Source organism: Natator depressus, chromosome 5 (genome assembly GCF_965152275.1).
Source record: "Natator depressus isolate rNatDep1 chromosome 5, rNatDep2.hap1, whole genome shotgun sequence".
NCBI lineage: Eukaryota > Metazoa > Chordata > Testudines > Cheloniidae > Natator > Natator depressus.
Window position 1 is genome coordinate 108,914,641 of NC_134238.1, and position 17,812 is coordinate 108,932,452.

The 17,812-nt window shown below is 43.0% G+C and overlaps 1 protein-coding gene across 3 annotated transcripts in view; it reads left to right on the top strand.

Annotated features, from left to right (window-relative positions):
* Positions 1-17,812, top strand: part of SH3GL2 (SH3 domain containing GRB2 like 2, endophilin A1) — a 142,853-nt gene that overhangs the window by 94,787 nt on the left and 30,254 nt on the right. For all 3 annotated transcript variants that reach the window (XM_074953442.1, XM_074953443.1, XM_074953444.1), the window contains one exon: positions 15,461-15,529. In XM_074953442.1, the coding sequence (XP_074809543.1) occupies positions 15,461-15,529 (69 nt within the window). The remainder of the gene's footprint in view (positions 1-15,460; positions 15,530-17,812) is intronic.

The following is a 17,812-nucleotide window of genomic DNA, read 5'->3' on the forward strand; positions in this document are numbered from 1 at the left end:
TTGCTTAATTTAATTGATAGATATCTGTCTTCTCTCTGGTGTGGACTTTAAAGCATAATATCTTTAAGTAACAATATTTCCTCCTAGAGTGTTAATACATACATTTCACGATATGATTCACCATCATGTCATTAGCTTTCATAAAAGACTGTACCTGATACACTTTTATAATACAGTAATATTGTATACAGTCAGTTGGTTATCATTTGAGGTTCAGACCCCGGCAAGAGGCTATCTCCCTCACTCACTGGGTTGATGACTTTGTTTCCCATTTTATATAAATGTGCCTTCGTTGTAGTCTGCCTGGTGACATACAAATACACATTCCTTTTCTAGGGCAAACTGGGTTTATGCACTGCCTGCCAAACATATTTTAAGAACATAATTCTAGCACATATCCATAACTCTTTGTACGCACCCTGTATGTGTATCCCACAAGAATATTAATGACAGAGTAGTGAACCACCAATCAGCCACTGTGTCACACAGGCCCAGGTGGTGGTATTGATGGGAGTATGTGCTGGCCTTAGCACTCTGTATTTATGATGCAATCTACCTACCTCGGGTTACTAAATAGCACCAACATCGTATTTCTAAGTATTGTCAATATCTTATGATATGGAGTTGACATGTAGATGAGTGAGCAGTTTTCATGCTCATCATTGGAATGTATACTCTGTTGAACTGGCTGTTAAACACAATGTCTGGAGCACTAGTCGAGGTACATATTTAGCTATAGCATATTGCTTGGCTGAGTTCCAACTTCTCATCAGCATCTACTTACATTTTCCTCATCAGTGCATCATTGACAATCTGATGCGTTATTAAACAGTTGGCTCTTTAAAAGGCTGATTCCCTTTGAGAAGAGGGGCATTTGAATTTTCAGGAGCTATTAGCAAGAAATGACTACAAAAAAGGATTTGAAGCTATCGACCTTTGGTATAATTTGATCTATTTAATCATAGATTGGAGTTGTCATTTCCTGATGATTGTTCATGACATGTAGTGTTGTGATCTGTTTTGTTTTACATTTGTAGGTCTCATAACCGATATACAATACAGAATGTTGGATAGTCCTATACAAACAATTTCTGTAGGGCTATTTTTATTAACATGTGGGAGTTTATCAATTATCTTGGCCAGTTTGCTTTTGGAAATGAGAATCTGTTTTTGGTGCATTTTACCTGGTAAAATGAAATTTTTAGTTAAATGGTGTCCACTAACCCCTATACATATGGTTTTCATTAGTCTTCATGCCTATAGTAGTGCCTACAGGCCTTGACCTAGACTGAAGCCTAATCATAGAATCATAGAGGATTAGAGTTGGAAGAGACCTCAGGAGGTCATCTGGTCCAAACCCCTGCTCAATTGTGCTAGGTGTTGTGCATACACATGGTAAAAGACAGTTACTGCCTAGAAGGACTTTCATTGTAATGGTCAAGCCAGAGAAGGGGTAGGGGAAAGGAAGTAAACTGCTGCCTGCTTTCTCATCACTCGTGTAGCAGCCCCAGCACATCCAGTGTACAAGTAGTCAGAGCCTTATCTCACACCACATATCAACCAGGAGTGGCAAGAACAGGTCACCCCTGAAGCACGAGAGGCTGATAAGCCTAGGCAGAGAAGCACCAGTAAACCTACCCATAACAAGTGTTTATTGACTGTCCGGTTGCCTGAGAGTTCATATAAGCAGCATTATTCTCTTTACCTCTGGTGGGGGTGTGTGTGTTTGTTTTGTTGGGTTTTTTTTAAAAGGTGTTCCCTAATTTAAATGATGAGTCTCTTGGCATTTCATGACTCCTGTTAATTGGCTAGCAGGGCAAGTGTGAATGGATAGGTGGCAGACTTTATTTTCAGATGTCTGAGACCAGACCACCATAATCAAAAGGCAGAGCACAATTGACTTCTAGTTCTCTTCCCAGCTCATGCCCACTCCCTCTCATGAAAGGGAACTAGTGTGCCACATGCTTCACACAGAAGAAGTAGCATGAAAATATCAGTTCCTCAGAGTTTGGGGGTCTGTTTTAATAGACAGAAATCACATTTCTGGTCTTTACCAACAAGAGGACTGTGATGTTTAAAGAATGGCAGGTACTGTGCATACACACAGTAAAAGCCTCTGTCCCAAAGAGTGTACAGTCTGAATAGAGAAGACAGAGAAAAAGGTATTATTTTTCACTTTTTATAATGGGAGGCATAGAGACAGTCAGTGACTTGCAGAAGGTCATACCAGAAGCCTGTGGCAAACCAGGATTGGAACCCAGAGCTCCAAATGATTACCAGCTCTGTGCCTTAACCACAAGACTTACCTACCTTCCTCCAGTTTCCCCAACTCTATAGTGGGCACAATGGTGTTTAACATGGGTGAAATATGAATTATATTGCACAGGTTAGATATTATTTATGTCAACATCTGAGCCCCATTTCCTGCACTCTGTTTTCAAAAACTATATACATACTTATATATTTGCATTTGGCTGTGTACATCTTAAATCCTGTATAGTTTTTATTTTTGCTGTTATTCATACAGATTTCAGTGACTATATTAGGAGCTTAGTGCATCATGCACAGAATTTAGCAACACGTTATTTTGGCAATACAGAATCCAAAAGTGGACGTGGCTCCCTATTATTAACAGAGGTAATAATGGAGATTGGCCAGATAGGTAGGCAAATAATCACTTCTGTTAACAATGGGGAGCTGCTTGCATTTTTGGATTCCATAGTGCCATCAACCCTTTGCGCTAAATTCGAAGGACTAGTATGAGGAGTAAATAATATCTGCCTGTGCAATATAATTCAAATTTCACCTATGTTTGCGTAGGTTAGAGTTGGGGAAACTGGAGAGAAGGTAGGCAAGTCACTAAGGAGCAGATCTTCAGATCCTATCATTATCACTGGAATTGGCATAAATAATTTCTGACATACTGACATTTCAAATACCTTAATGTCCACATGCAAAATTGTATAAATTAATATAATGTCTACATCCTAATTAATTCCCTCTGTCACCCTTTGTCAAGTCTGAAACTAGTGCAATGTCGCCAACTCCCATGATTTTGTGGTAAGTCTTGGCTAGTTGGTTTGTTCCAGCTTGTACAGCGTATGAGGCTCTCAGATTTCATTTAAGAAAATGTTAGTAATACTGCTTTGCACATACGGTAAATAGGCCCTGATCCTGCACCAGAGAAGTCAATGAAAGTTTTGCCATTGACTTCTATGGGACAGGATCAGGCCCATAGCACCTTTCTTCTGAGAATATGAAGTCACTTTACAAAGAGTAAGGGCCCAATTTTGCTACCTTTCTATTAAGTAGAACTGTACTCTGTAAATACTCCAGTTGGAATAAATGAGTAACCGTGGCAGAATTTGGCTCTGGATAACTAAGCTGCCTTGTTACTCCTGTGAAGTATCCAGAATCCTGCTCATGAGTAAACTGAGGGCTTGTCTTCACATGCAGAGCTACAGCTGTGCCACTGTAGCACTTAAGTGAAGACTCTTCTATGCAGATGGGAGAGCTTCTCCCATTGGCGTAGTTAATCCACCTCCCTGAGAGGCAGTAGCTATGTTGACGGGAGAAGCTCTCCCATTGACATAGTGCTGTCTACACTGAGGGTTAGATCGGTACAAATACATTGCTCTGGGCTGTGGATTTTTCACACCGTGGAGCAGCATAGTTATACTGATATAGATCTGTAGTGTAGACCTGGCCTCAGATACAAGTCAAACGGAGTAAGTGGTCTACACTACAAAGAGAGATCAATGTAAGCAGCCTTGCTTCGACCTAACTCTGTAAGTATCTACGCTAAAATTTCACTCCCACCAACGTAACTCGACCAGTACACTGACGTAATAACCTCCCCCTCCCCACAAGTGGCGTAGAGTCAATGTCATTAGGTTGACATAGCGTCAGTGTAGACACTGTGTTGCTTACATCAACAGTTGCAGGCTTTCAGAAGCCAGCCTACCATGTTCCACACTGACAGTTCAATCCGTGCAAGCGTTCCTGGTGAGGATGTGCACCGCCGACACAAGGAACGAAGTATAGATATTCACAAGTGACGTAATTACTTTGGTGGCTGTATGCCATTGTAAGTTAGGTCTATTTAATTTTATCGTGGTTTGACAAAAGCTATACAGAGCCACAGCACAAAGTGCAAAACTGGGACCTGAGTTTGAGAACCGCCGATGCCTTGATTTGACCACTTGATGTAGTACACTGTTCCTTTTTAGTATTGTCTTAAAAATGAGTTTTCTGTGTAGGAATTCTAGACAGGCAATAAATGCATTCTGTGGTTTTCTATAATGCTGTGAAGAGAAATTCATTTTAAATGTTTAATCGAATGCCAACCACCTTGATAAGCTGCCAGCAGTGAAACCTCTGTGTTCCTTGGTACATCAGCAGCCTGCAGTCAGCATTGTGACGGATGCTAGGGCTTTCTGCCTTTCAGTGACCTTTCAGTCCCAGGTAATCTAAGATCTTCTCTAGATTTGAACTTCACTAGGACAGCTCAGTTCTGGCAAAGAATCTTCCGTACATTTTAAACTGATCGCATTCTTGTATGACTCTTATTCCTCTCTGGCTCAGCTTAATTGCCTTCAGAAACTAAATCAAACAGTGTTCTAAAACAAGTAACCATGTAAGAGACAGAATCAAGACTTGTGATTTTGGAGGTTGGGATTGTTTCCCCTGCATAATTAGGTTAGACTGCTAAACAGCTTCTTGTGCAGATGGAGTATAATATTTAATACTCCTTCATCCATATGGTTCTTCTCTGAAAACTAAGAGTTTGTTCTTATGACAAATCACAGGTTCTGAAACCTAGGGAGGAATTTTGAGCCTGATTTTCAAAGGCACAAATGCAGGTGCTTAATGTGTTTCATTGAGTAACTGTCTGCACACATGGACAGGTATGGATGTAGCTAGCCTTGTGAGCCTGCAAAGGCCCCCCCCCCCTTTTTTTTCTTCCTAAGTTTGGTATTGGAACTTGTATATTTGTAACTCTCTCTCCCATTGTCCCATCAAGTGTTCTGGTTATTTTCTTACTCAGAACATTTTCTCAGTTTTTATGGAATTCTTAGGGAAATTTGCATTGACTTTCTAGGACTCAAACTTCTTTAGCAAACTCCCACAAAGGAATCTGTGTAGTTTAAAATCCCCAGTGAATATACATTCCTGCAGAGTGCAGGATATTTACATTCTGAAATGTGGGACTAACTATTTGTAAGATTTGCTTGGGGGAGAATTATTTCCTCCTGCAATTTGTGCCTGTTATTTTGACAAGGCTTTTTCAATAGATTTTTTTTCTCAAATGCAAGAAAAATTCCACACAGTACTTCAATTAAAAACTATATATCTTGATAATTGTATATTGATGAATACAAAGGTACATTTCTGATCAGGCTGACTGAAGATGTGCTTTTATGTGTGAGGTTGCTATCCACGTCAGATGATGATTTAATACTAATACAGTAGAACCTCAGAGTTATGAACACTTCAGGAATGGAGATTGTTCATAACTCCAAAATGTTTGTAGCTCTGAACAAAACATTATGGTTGATCTTTTAAAAGTTTACAACTGAACATTGACTTAATACAACTTTTGAAACTTTACTATGCAGAAGAAAAATGCTAGTTTTCTGTTTTTTTTTATTCATTTACGTTTAGCAATACTGTATTTGCCTTTTTTTTCATTGGCTCTGCTGCTGCCTGATTGCATACTTCCGGTTCCAAATGTGGTGTGTGATTGGTCAGTTTGTAACTCTGGTATTTGTAACTCTGAGGTTCTACTGTAACTATATTCTCATGCGTACCTTCCTGAGCTGTGACTATTACTCCCAGCATGTAGCTGTGATTCTGTTTTTTGTATACTACTACTTTAAAAGTAAAATGTCTGACTGATGGGGACAGGGCTGTGAGAGGATTCATGAGAAGTTTTTTTGAGTGGGAGAGAGACTTCGCTTTTTCTTTCATGGAAATTTTGCATTTCTTCTTCTTTTGTTCTTTCTTTTTGATCTGAAATCATCCCTCTGGACTGGAAGCAAATACATTTTGCATTGTTTGGGTATGACAAACATAAAAAAGATGAGGATCCATTTTCTAACTCTGCTTCTGTTTTTGCTTGCACCAGTGTAATTCTGGAGTAATTCCACTGAAGATAGTGGGGATATAAAGGTTATAATCCATGGAAGTGAGATCAGGCCAGGCTCTGTAGAATGGCTTTCTCATGCACTCAGCCGGGGGTGGAGTGTACTTTCATTGTCCATGTCATTTTTTAGTTTGAGTAAAAAAAAAAACATGAATACCATCCCTTCCATGTCTTACCTGCATGTTTTTCTACTGGCCCTTTTTTCAACTACAGGGTACTGGCACAATTTAAGATGAAAGTGGAAAGATTGTACATGAGCCTGCGAAGCCAATTGATTTAATTGGCATAATATTTTCAAAGGACATTAACTGGCTTTGGCTAACCGAATCAAATGGAATTATAAGGCTGTATAAAAGAGAACCAACTTATGGTGATGTTGTATTCTTATATGCTGGTAAAACAATATGGAGAATATAACCAGGAAAAGGGCAGTTAGTGAATTTACACTTTCAAAGAAACCTCTTTCCCTCTTTTTTTTCTTGAGTGCCCTAAGATAGGTGTGTAATTCACTCCTAGTGGCTCAGATCCTCAGTTGTTGTAAAAGGGCTCATTTACATCAACAGATGCAAATCCCTCCAGTTAGATTTTTAAAAACTGGATCTGTGTCCTTATAGCAGCCTCATTGTTCTCTTTTTTTTAATTAAAAAAAACTCATCTAGATTTGTGCATTCAAGTGAATTGTAAGAAAGGCTAATATAGGCAAGCATCCCATATTTAATTTCTTTATATATCCTAACTCTTCGTAATGCGTCCTGCTAATAAAAAAAAAACATGTTGTAAATAAGACGTTTTCATTTCCCTTCAGCAAGCCAGTGTTCCTATGGAATCAGTCTCACATATGCAACGCCTACAGTCAGGGATGCTTACAGTATGTCATGTTATAGTCTTTGCGAATTCTGTGTAGCGTAGTTGTACAGAACAGTTCTGAATTACTTTGTGAAATGATAATGGCTATAGTATGGGCTCTGCTTGTGGAGAAAATGTGCTGTCACTATCCTTCCTCCATAGCACCCATTGCAGTTGGCAAACAAGTGTCAGAGCAGGTTATCAAAAACACAGTTGCAAGTTAAAAGTATAGGGCCCAAATCCGATCTCACTAGAGCTATGATCTGGTGCGTAGTTCCACTGACTTCAGTGGGGTTACTGTTGATTTATGTTCAGATCCAAATTGGGCCTTGGGACACCCTTTTGTTGCAGTAGTTCTTCTTCGAGTGCTTGCTCATGTCAATTCCATTTTAGGTGTGTGCGGTGTACTTTTGCTTTAGCGGTATCCACACTGGAGGGCCGCGCTCCTGCCGCAGTGCATCAGGCACTGCCAGCCCTATGCCCTCTCAGTTCTTTCTTACCACCTGTGACGGCTAGTTGGAACTCCTGATCTTGCTTAGCAAGAGCATTAGCAGTTTGTCACTGTTCAGATCATTCTCCTTTGTTAGTCAGTCAGTGATTTAGTTAGTTGAAGTTTAGTAGTTAGATATATTTATAGAGAGCAATCATATCTCCCCTCAGCCTTCTTTTGGTTAGGCTAAACAAGCCAAGCTCCTTGAGTCTCCTCTCATAAGACAGGTTTTCCATTCCTCAGATCATCCAAGTAGCCCTTCTTTGTACCTGTTCTAGTTTGAATTCATCCTTCTTAAACATGGGAGTCCAGAACTGCACACGGTATTCCAGGTGAGGTCTCACCAGTGCCTTGTATAACGGTACTAAAACCTCCTTATCTCTACTGGAAATACCTCGCCTAATGCATCCCAAGACCACATTAGCTTTTTTCACGGCCATATCACGTTGGCGGCTCATAGTCATCCTGTGGTCAACCAATACTCCAAGGTCCTTCTCCTCCTCCGTTACTTCTAATTGATATGTCCCCAGCTCATAACTAAAATTCTTATTAGTCCCTAAATGCATGACCTTACACTTCTCACTATTAAATTTCATCCTATTACTATTACTCCAGTTTACAAGGTCATCCAGATCTTCCTGTATGATAGCCCAGTCTCTCTCTAAATTGGCAATACCTCCCAGCTTTGTATCATCCGCAAACTTTATGAGCATACTCCCACTTTTTGTGCCAAGATCAGTAATAAAAAGATTGGTCCCAAAACCGATCCCTGAGGAATTCCACTGGTAACCTCCCTCCAGCCTGACAGTTCACCTTTTCAGTATGACCCACTGTAGTCTCCCTGTTAACCAATTCCTTATCCACCTTTCAATTTTCATATTGATCCCCATCTTTTCCAATTTAACTAATAATTCCCCATGTGGCACGGCATCAAACGCCTTACTGAAATCTAGGTAAATTAGATCCACTGCATTTCCTTTGTCTAAAAAATCTGTTACTTTCTCAAAGAAGGAGATCAGGTTGGTTTGGCACAATCTACCTTTTGTAAAACCATGTTGTATTTTGTCCCATTTACCATTGACCTCAATGGCCTTAATTACTTTCTCCTTCAAAATTTTTTCCAAGACCTTGCATACTACAGATGTCAAACCAGCAGGCCTGTAGTTACCCGGATTACCTTTTTTCCTTTCTTAAAAACAGGAACTATGTTAGTAATTCTCCACTCATATGGCACAACACCTGAGTTTACAGATTCATTAAAAATTCTTGCCACTGGGCTTGCCATTTCATATGCCAATTCCTTTAATATTCTTGGATGAAGATTATCTGGGCCCTCCGATTTAGTCCCATTAAGCGGTTCGAGTTTCGCTTCTACCTTAGATATAGTAACATCTACCTCCATATCCTCATTCCCATTTGTCATGCTACCATTGTCCCTAAGACCCTCATTAGCCTTATTAAAGACTGAGGCAAAGTATTTGTTTAGATATTGGGCCATGCCTAGATTATCCTTGACCTCCACTCCATTCTCAGTGTTTAGCGGTCCCACTTCTTTCTTGGTTTTCTTCTTATTTATATGGCTATAGAACCTTTTACTATTGGTTTTAATTCCCTTTGCAAGGTCCAACTCTACTTGACTTTTAGCCTGTCTCACTTTATCCCTACATATTCTGACCTCAACAAGGTAGCTTTCCTTTCTGATCCCTCCCATCTTCCACTCCCTGCATGCTTTCTGCTTTTTCTTAATCACCTCTCTGAGATGCTTGCTCATCCAGCTTGGTCTACATTTCCTGCCTATGAATTTTTCCCCTTTCTTGGGATGCAGGCTTCCGATAGCTTCTGCAGTTTTGACTTAAAGTAATCCCAGGCCTCCTCTGCCTTTAGATCCATAAATTCTTCAGTCCAATCCACTTCCCTAACTAATTTCCTTAATTTTTGAAAGTCAGCCCTTTTGAAATCAAAAACCCTAGTCGCAGATTTATTTTTGTTTATCCTTCCATTCAGTTTGCACTGAATTAGCTCATGATCACTTGAACCAAGATTGTCCCCTACAACCATTTCTTCTATGAGGTCCTCACTACACAACAAAACTAAATCTAAAATGGCATCCCCTCTAGTCGGTTCAGCAACTACTTAATGAAGGACTCCATCAGCTATCGCATCTAGGAAAATCTGAGCCCTATTATTATTACTAGCACTCGTCCTCCAGTCTATATCTGGGAAGTTAGTCTCCCATGATCACGCAGTTTCCATTAGTATTTACTTCATTAAAGAGGGCTCTATCCATATCAAAATTAGATTCCCAGCGGTCTATAGCACACCCCAAGCACTATCACAGGGGAGGCTCGAGTAGTTTTCTTCCTCAATGTGATTTTTGCCCAGACGGACTCTGTTTTATCCATTCCATCGCTTCTTATTTCTTTACATTCTACCTCATCATTGATCTACAATGCTACTCCACCACCTGTACCTTTATTTCTGTCTTTCCTAAACAGCATATGCCCTTCAATACTGTAGTCCAGTCATGACTACTATTACACCATGTTTCTGTTATCCCTATACTATCTGTTTTCACTTCCTGCACCAGTAGCTCTAGTTCCTCCATTTTATTACCTAGGTTCCTCGCATTGGTGTACAAACATCTTAATTTTTGCTGTTTGGCCTCACTCACATTCTGTACCTGATTAGACACGGTCATTCTATAGCCAGTATGACCAATTAGACTGGTATCCGCACTGCCCTTCCTCCTTATGTCCATTCTCCTACCCACGGCTGTATCCTTTCTTACTTTGTTTTCTTTCCTCTCAATGCTAAAATCCGGCATGGAGATTACCTGGATATCTCCCAACCATCCCCCCCAAATTCCTAGTTTAAAGCTCTCTTAATCAGTTGTGCCAGCCTCCATCCTAGAAGTCTATTTCCTTCCTTACTCAGATGAAGTCCATCCTGAGAGAACTGTCCTCTGTCCATGAACGCCTCCCAGTGGCCATACATCCCAAAGCCCTCCTTATAGCACCACTGCCTAAGCCATCTGTATAGTCATAATCTTGTCACAACTTTGTTGCCCTTCTCTAGGAACAGGCAGAATCCCACTAAAGATCACCTGAGCCTCGATTTCCTTAAGCGTCTTCCCCAGCCTAGCATAGTCCCCCTTGATACGTTCCAGCGAGAATCTAGCCATATCATTTGTTCCCACATGAAGGATAATTAGGGGATTCTTTCCCGCTCCCTTTAGGATCCTTTTCAACCTCAGGTCTACATCCCGTATCTTAGCACCTGGAAGACAGCACACCCTTCTATCCTCTGGATCAGCTCTGGTTACAGGCCTGTCTATTCTCCTCAGTAAAGAGTCCCCGATCACGTAGACCTGCCTTTTCCTGGTGACTGTGCTATTCTCCAGTCTAGCCCCTGTTCCCTCTGGCTGCAAATTCTTTCCATTCCTATTCTCCCTTATAATCCTCTTCAACCCATCCTGTATCCTCCTGGGACTCATATTTGGTGTCGTCTCCATTGACTCTTCCCCCTAAGGGGCCGGTCCTCAGATCAGGTGCGGAGGCATCTCAATCTGGACTGTTCCACCTGCGACGACCTGCACCTAATAATAAACAACAAAAAGTTGACCCTCACCCCAGTGCAACGTAGAGAATTCATTTGGGCTGTACTTGACTCCACTCGAGCCAAAGCCTTCCTCCCCAAGACTCTGTTCCAAGCCATGGTGGACCTCATCTTGTCTCTGCGTGCCCAACCACTCACCACTGCCCACACCTGCCTGAGACTGTTGGGTCACATGGCAGCATGCACTTACATGATCCGGCATGTGTGACTCCGCCTCAGGCCCCTACAGGTGTGGCTGGCATCATCCAGCACAGTCCCCAACCAGCACAGTATGGACCGGGTGATCAGGATTCCAGATAGCATACTGTCTTTTACCTGGTGGAAAAAGATCCTACACTGGCACTGGAGGAAGTCCCATTCACTCCCCCAGTCTTGTCGGTGACTCTTGTCTCTGACGCTTCAGACCTGGGTTGGGGAGCACACTCAGGCGATCTCAGTACTCATGGTCATCAATCCCTGCACCTCAACATCAGGGAACTCAGGTGATTCACCTAGCCTGCCAAGCCTTTTGGCCTCACATACAAGGCAAGGTGGTTCAACACCTAATGGACAACACAGCCACGGTCTTCTATATCAACAAGCGGGGGAAGCCAGGTCGTCTGTCCTATGTCAGGAAGTGCTCCGGCTCTGGGATTTCTGCCTGCAGCACGACATCCATCTCGTGGCCGCTCACCTCCCGGGGGCCAGGAAAGCTTGGGCGGAAAGCCTCAGCAGGACATTCTCCTCATGAGTGGTCCCTTCACCCGGAGGTGGTCAGTTCTATCTTCCGCAGGTGGGGAACTCCCCAGGTGGACCTATTTGCATCTAGGCAGAACAGAAAATGCCACGTCTTCTGTTCGTTCCAGGGCAGGGACAGGAGATCCCTGTCAGATGCTTTCCTGCTCCTGTGATTGGGGGCTCTGATGTACGCCTTCCCTCCAGTGCCATGCTGCCCAGGGTCCTCATGAAGATCAAGCAGGACAGGACAAAGGTCATCCTCATAGCGCTAGTGTGGCCGCACCAAGACTGGTTCAGCATGCTGCTGGATCTCTTTGTGGCAAAACCCTATCACAGATGGTGCTCAGGGAAGACCTGTTGTTCCAGAACCATGGCAGTCTTCTGCACCTCTTCATCTGACGGCTTGGCTGCTGCATGGCTAAATGCGCAAGAACGGCAAGTTCTGTTGGGCAGTAGAAAGTCCTCCACCAGGGGCACCTACCTGGCCAAATGGAAGGAATTCACCTGCTGGATGGTAAATAAGGGGGTCTGTCCCAAGCAAGCCCCATTGCAGGTGATTCTAGACTACCGTATGCACCTCAAGCTTCAGGGCTTGTTGCTCTCATCCATCAAGGTCCATCTAGTGGCCATCTTGGCCTTCCATCTACCACTTGAAGGCAGGTCAGTTTTCTCTCAGGATACCACAGCCAGATTCCTCAAGGGCCTGGAGCACCTCTACCTGCACATCAGGGATCCTTTGTTCCTCCGTGGGACTTGAATCTGGTGCTATCACGGCTCATGGGTCCCTCCTTTGAGCTTTTGGCTTCCTGCTCTCTCCTCCTCCTCTCCTGGAAGGTCGCATTCCTGCTTGCGGTTACATCGACCTTCTGGATATCCAAGATTCAGATGCTCACCTCAAAGCCACCTTACATGATTTTCTACAAGGACAGGTCCAGCTAAGACCTCATCTGGCCTTCCTTCCTAAGGTGGTCTCTCAGTTTCATTTGAGCCAAGACATTTACTTACTGGTCTTCTTTCCAAAGCTGCATTAGTCAGAGGAGGAGCGCAGGCTACATGCCCTGAACATCAGGAAGGCTCTGGCCTTGTACATTGAAAGGACGAAGCCATTCCATAAGTCGATGCAATTATTCATTGCTGTGGCCGACAGGATGAAAGGTCACCCTGTTTCCACTCGGAGAATTTCCTCCTGGATCACTGCCTGCATTCGTTTTTGCTATGATCAAGCAAAGGTGCTGCCCCCAGTGATCATCACCACCCACTCTATCAGGGTGCAGGCCTCTTTGGCAGCCTTTTTGGCCCAAGTGCCTATCCAGGACATATGTAGGGTGGCCACCTGGTTGTTGGTCCATACCTTTACATCCCACTATGCACTGACCCAGCAGGCCCTGATCACTGCAAGCCACCAAGCGATGAACTCCGAGCCCACCTCTGTAGCTACTGCTTGTGAGTCACCTAGAATGGAATCGACATGAGCTAGCACTCAAAGAAGAAAAAACGGTTACCTACTTTTTCGTAACTGTTCTTCGAGATGTGTTGCTCGTGTCCATTCCATTACCTGCCCTCCCACCCCTCTGTCGGAGTTGTCGGCAAGAAGGAATTGAGAGGGTGTAGGGCCAGTGTGCCTGATATACCACGGCATGAGCGCGGCACTCCAGAGTGCGTCACAGCCGGCCCTAAGGATACTGCTAAGGCAGAAGTCTCCGACAACTGTGCACGTGGACGCGCGCACACCTAGAATGGAATGGACATGAGAAATACATCTCGAACAACAGTTACGAAAAGGTAGGTAACCGTTTTTTCTTATTTGAATGCTTGTTCATGTCGATTCAGTAGTGCAGACCACACAGAATCATCTGCATTCAGAGTAACAGCAGGAGTGTGTCTGAATGGAAGCTTTTCAGCTCTGCCCATCCAGTCTTTATTGGGGAAATGAGATAAGTAAAGTGCTTCCTCTCCTTTTTTTTTTTTTTTTTTTTTTTTTTGTGGAAGCCACCTAGTATTGGTGCATGATTAACAGAGCTGAATGAAGCTGTACTAGTCAGGTTTTGGCTACTACTCAATGAGGAGTTGACAATAAACAGAGAAGCTACAACTGTTTCCTATTTGGTAGGTAATGTTGTGTGTGCAATGGCTCTGCATTAGTAAGTGCTCAAGTGCGGGTACCTTGCAGCACTGCTGATTTACAAGAATGAATGAACTTGATGAGATTAATCACATTTCTGGATCTTGTTCACCATAGGCAAGTATAGAAAGGGGGACTTGTGCCCCCCTCTAATGAAACAGTAAAATGCCAGACTGCACCGCCCCTGAGGTCTCCCTCTGCTTAGTGCCAAGCTAGCCAAAAAGTAAACAGAGTGGTTGAAACCAAGTGGAAACACAAGTGTTATTCTGATTTCATTTACACCTGTATAACAGGAGTAACATTACTGAATTCAGTAGTTACACTTGTTTTATACCAGTATAAGAGAGATCAGAATCAGACTCATAGAAGAATATGTACAATTAAATGATGTACAGTATAATGAATTGCAAATTACAGTGAAAAACTGAAAATAGTGTGTAATTTAGTATGAGAAATGCAGACACAGTGTATGATGAGAACAGGCAGTGGGTCAAATCCATCTAATTGACTTCTGTGACACCAGTCATAAATTTAGCCCGTTGTGACAAACAGTGCTATAACAGTGAGTTTCCTACAGATTCATTGGTGACTGGTGCTGTATAACAGTCACCAATACAATCCGTTATCATTCGTATTGTTGACGAGAAAGGGAAACTCCATTTAATATGTTCCAACATGAATCAGGAAAATGAAAGGATAGCACAAAATCATTTCCAAATCATCTCCACACTGAGCATTTTGTGAGAAATGAAGACTTGTCAAAGCTATGTCACCAGAGTTCACTTTATTCCTTATTTCAACTGAAATTTCATCAAGTTTAATATTTTTATACATATCTCATATGACCACCACTGCTTTCTGATATAAGTGTTGGTTCATGTAGTTACTACAAGCCCAGGCATGGTATGAGAATGATTTTCTATGGATGTTTCTTTTATGTAGGGAAAAATTGGGATGTAAATTTGATTTCCAATGATATGAGGCTGAGTTCTGGCTTGAGCCAGGTATGCATCTGAAGGTCAGGAGGGAGCATCCCTGTCCAGGGGGAGTGTGCAACTCATCCTAACAAGCTGTGTGGCTGTTTGCCCCCTTCAAGTAGCTAGAGTGCTTATAGGGGATTCTGAGGCTGATTCTGCTCAGCGGTAATGGATATGGTCCTTTTAGTTCAAGCAGTAAAGACTTGTTCTTTGAGATCCTGGGTTCATGCCCCCGAGAGGTAAAGGAGTAGAGCCCCAATCCTGCAAAGACTTGTGTGTGCTTTCTTTCACACACCATGTGTAATCCCATTGACAGTAATGTAGGATTGAGACCTAAGAGAATAGACCACAAAGCTATTTTTCACTCCTGACATAGGTCATATATTTAAACTCAGTTCTGCAGAGGTGATTGGCTGATGCATCTGGTCACACTATACCAGCTAGTTTCTTATAGGAAAATACCTTTGCACTGGAAACCAATGTATATATGAGAATTCTGGGTAGATCTTCAGTCATCTCTGATCTTACCTTTTGTTTTTAATCCACAGAAAGTCAGTGAGAAGGTTGGAGGTGCAGAAGGAACTAAGTTAGATGATGACTTCAAAGAAATGGAGAGGGTAAGTCTGAACATAAGTATTAGTTTTTTGTGTTTTTGTTTTTACATCCACCATAAAAAGATAAGTGATTTAGCAGCATGAGTCTCCTGACTTATATTCCTAAATCATTATACAGCAGAGTTGCACTTATGGTCTGTTACCCCCTTTTACTTTCTAATCAAGAAATATAAATAACAAATATTACATGCAGAGATCAGTGATATCTGCCTCAATTTAGCCCTGAGTTAATCCACTGTAGTGGACCCCTGGAAGCAGAAAGTTTGCCTGGATGGATGGATATTCTTATGGCACAAAGATCCCACAATCCTCAGCTCATTGAGGCCAGTCAAGAGGGGCAGAGCTGGCTGAGGAAAGAATGTATCCAAGATGCTTAGGATATTTGCAATTTCAGAGCATCCCCCCAAGCAGCCTTCACTGGGCAGAGCTCCTTTGGATCTAGAGCTGCAGTTAAGATATACCTTCCCCCATCAGAAAATCCACGGAGGCTGAAAGTGACAACAGCACCTGCCTTCCCATGGCTGTGAATCCCTCTTGGAAGAAAAGGGATTACAATACTGTGTGGGTGTATGTAATGGGGAGTCCACCCAACACAGGACTGACGGGAGTTAAGATGGCCAGGTAGGCCAATTACCTCTACAGACTGCACCTGGAGGAGAGCAGGAAGCTAACTGAAAGCAGGCTTAGCTGGGCAGGAATGGTGGGGAGGGCTATAAAGCCAGGTAGCTGGTAACAGACAGGGCTGCTGCTGGGAAAGGCCAGTCACTCCCTGGGAAAACAGAGGAGTATTTGGAGGCTTCAGAGGCATGCAGGCTGCAGTCACTTCCTGGAAAGTGGAAGCAGGGGTTGGAGTTGATACACCCAGGGACAGGAGGGGAGACGGGGGGTAGGGAAGCAGTCAACGGAGGAAGCAGTGACAGTGGAAAGCCCAGAACTGCTGAGTTGAGGGTCCCTGGACCGGAACCCGGAATAGGGGGTAGGCCCAGGTTCCTCTACAAGGCACTGAGGGTGTGGCATAGAACAGTGGGGCAGTGAACTGGAATACTGCCTGGGTCACCGTGGGAGTGACAGAGGATTGAAGGACTGTACCCCAGAAGGAGGGAAATGCTGAGTGACCTAGCCAGAGGGCTAAGCTGTGAAGAGCACACTGCAGTTTCTGGAGCGAGAAAGGGTCAGCAGACTATAGTGTGAGTCAGAGCAATGGTGTACAAACTGCGGAAGGAGGAGTCTGCCTCAAGAGCTAATCCCCTGAGTGACCAGGAGGAGGCTCCAGACCAGTGGTGAGTGATGTATCCCATGACAGTGTATACACACAATCTTTCATCTAGAGGGGTGAACACTCCACACCTGTATGCTTAGCTCTCCCTCTCTCTGCAAAAATGTCATCCTGAACATAGAGGAAAAGCATAAGTGGGGGCCTTTCCTTGCTCACATCACTAAACATCTGTAGAATTTATTTTGCTCCTGCTTTGCACTGAGGCAAAACATAGAAATTATCATCAAAAACAGAATTTGTTTTAGAAGGTTCTCAGCAGTTGAAAACTAGTGGGAGATTTATAATGGAAACTAGGACAATGCTTTAGTTAAGGGTGAGTTCCATTTTATGCTTGTGAACAGTGTGAGATTGGCACCCCCAGAGAATGAAATCTATTGTTTATCCACAGAACAGCAAAGTCATATGCACCAACCCACACCATAGTTCTTCAACTCTGACATAGAGGGACCAGCTCTAGAAGTGACCAGCTCAGTCCCCATGGCCATTCATTCAATGCTCTCTGCAAAGATTGCTGATATGGTTGCCAATTAGAGCCAAATCTAGAGGTGTTTGTTCATATGGACAGCACTCTGCTAGGAAAGGATCATCAGTTCGTATTCCATAGGTCACTGAGCTACCATGATATGCCACAGTAACTAACGTGTTATGATCTATCTGGATTGCAACACATGGTCAACAGGTGAGATTCTGTACTCCCTGATCAGTCTTCTCAGCTGTGAAGGCTCCATACGAGCATGGTGGAATTAAACATTACAAATAAGTACATTTTAAAAACAAAATTGTTCACCAACTTTACCTTCCACAGAAGTGTTGTGAGGCTTAGAAATGTAAGGATGAGATTACTCTTCTTGAGAATGCTAAAGTGAGGGATTGGAGCGGAGAAAACTCCTCTCCGTCTTCATTATCCAAGATGCTCGCTTCCAGCCCTTCAGTAAACACTGGAAATGTTCTCTCCCCTGATGCATAGTCCCTGCCTGTTTTACATGCTCTGCTACCCAGCTCTTCAACAC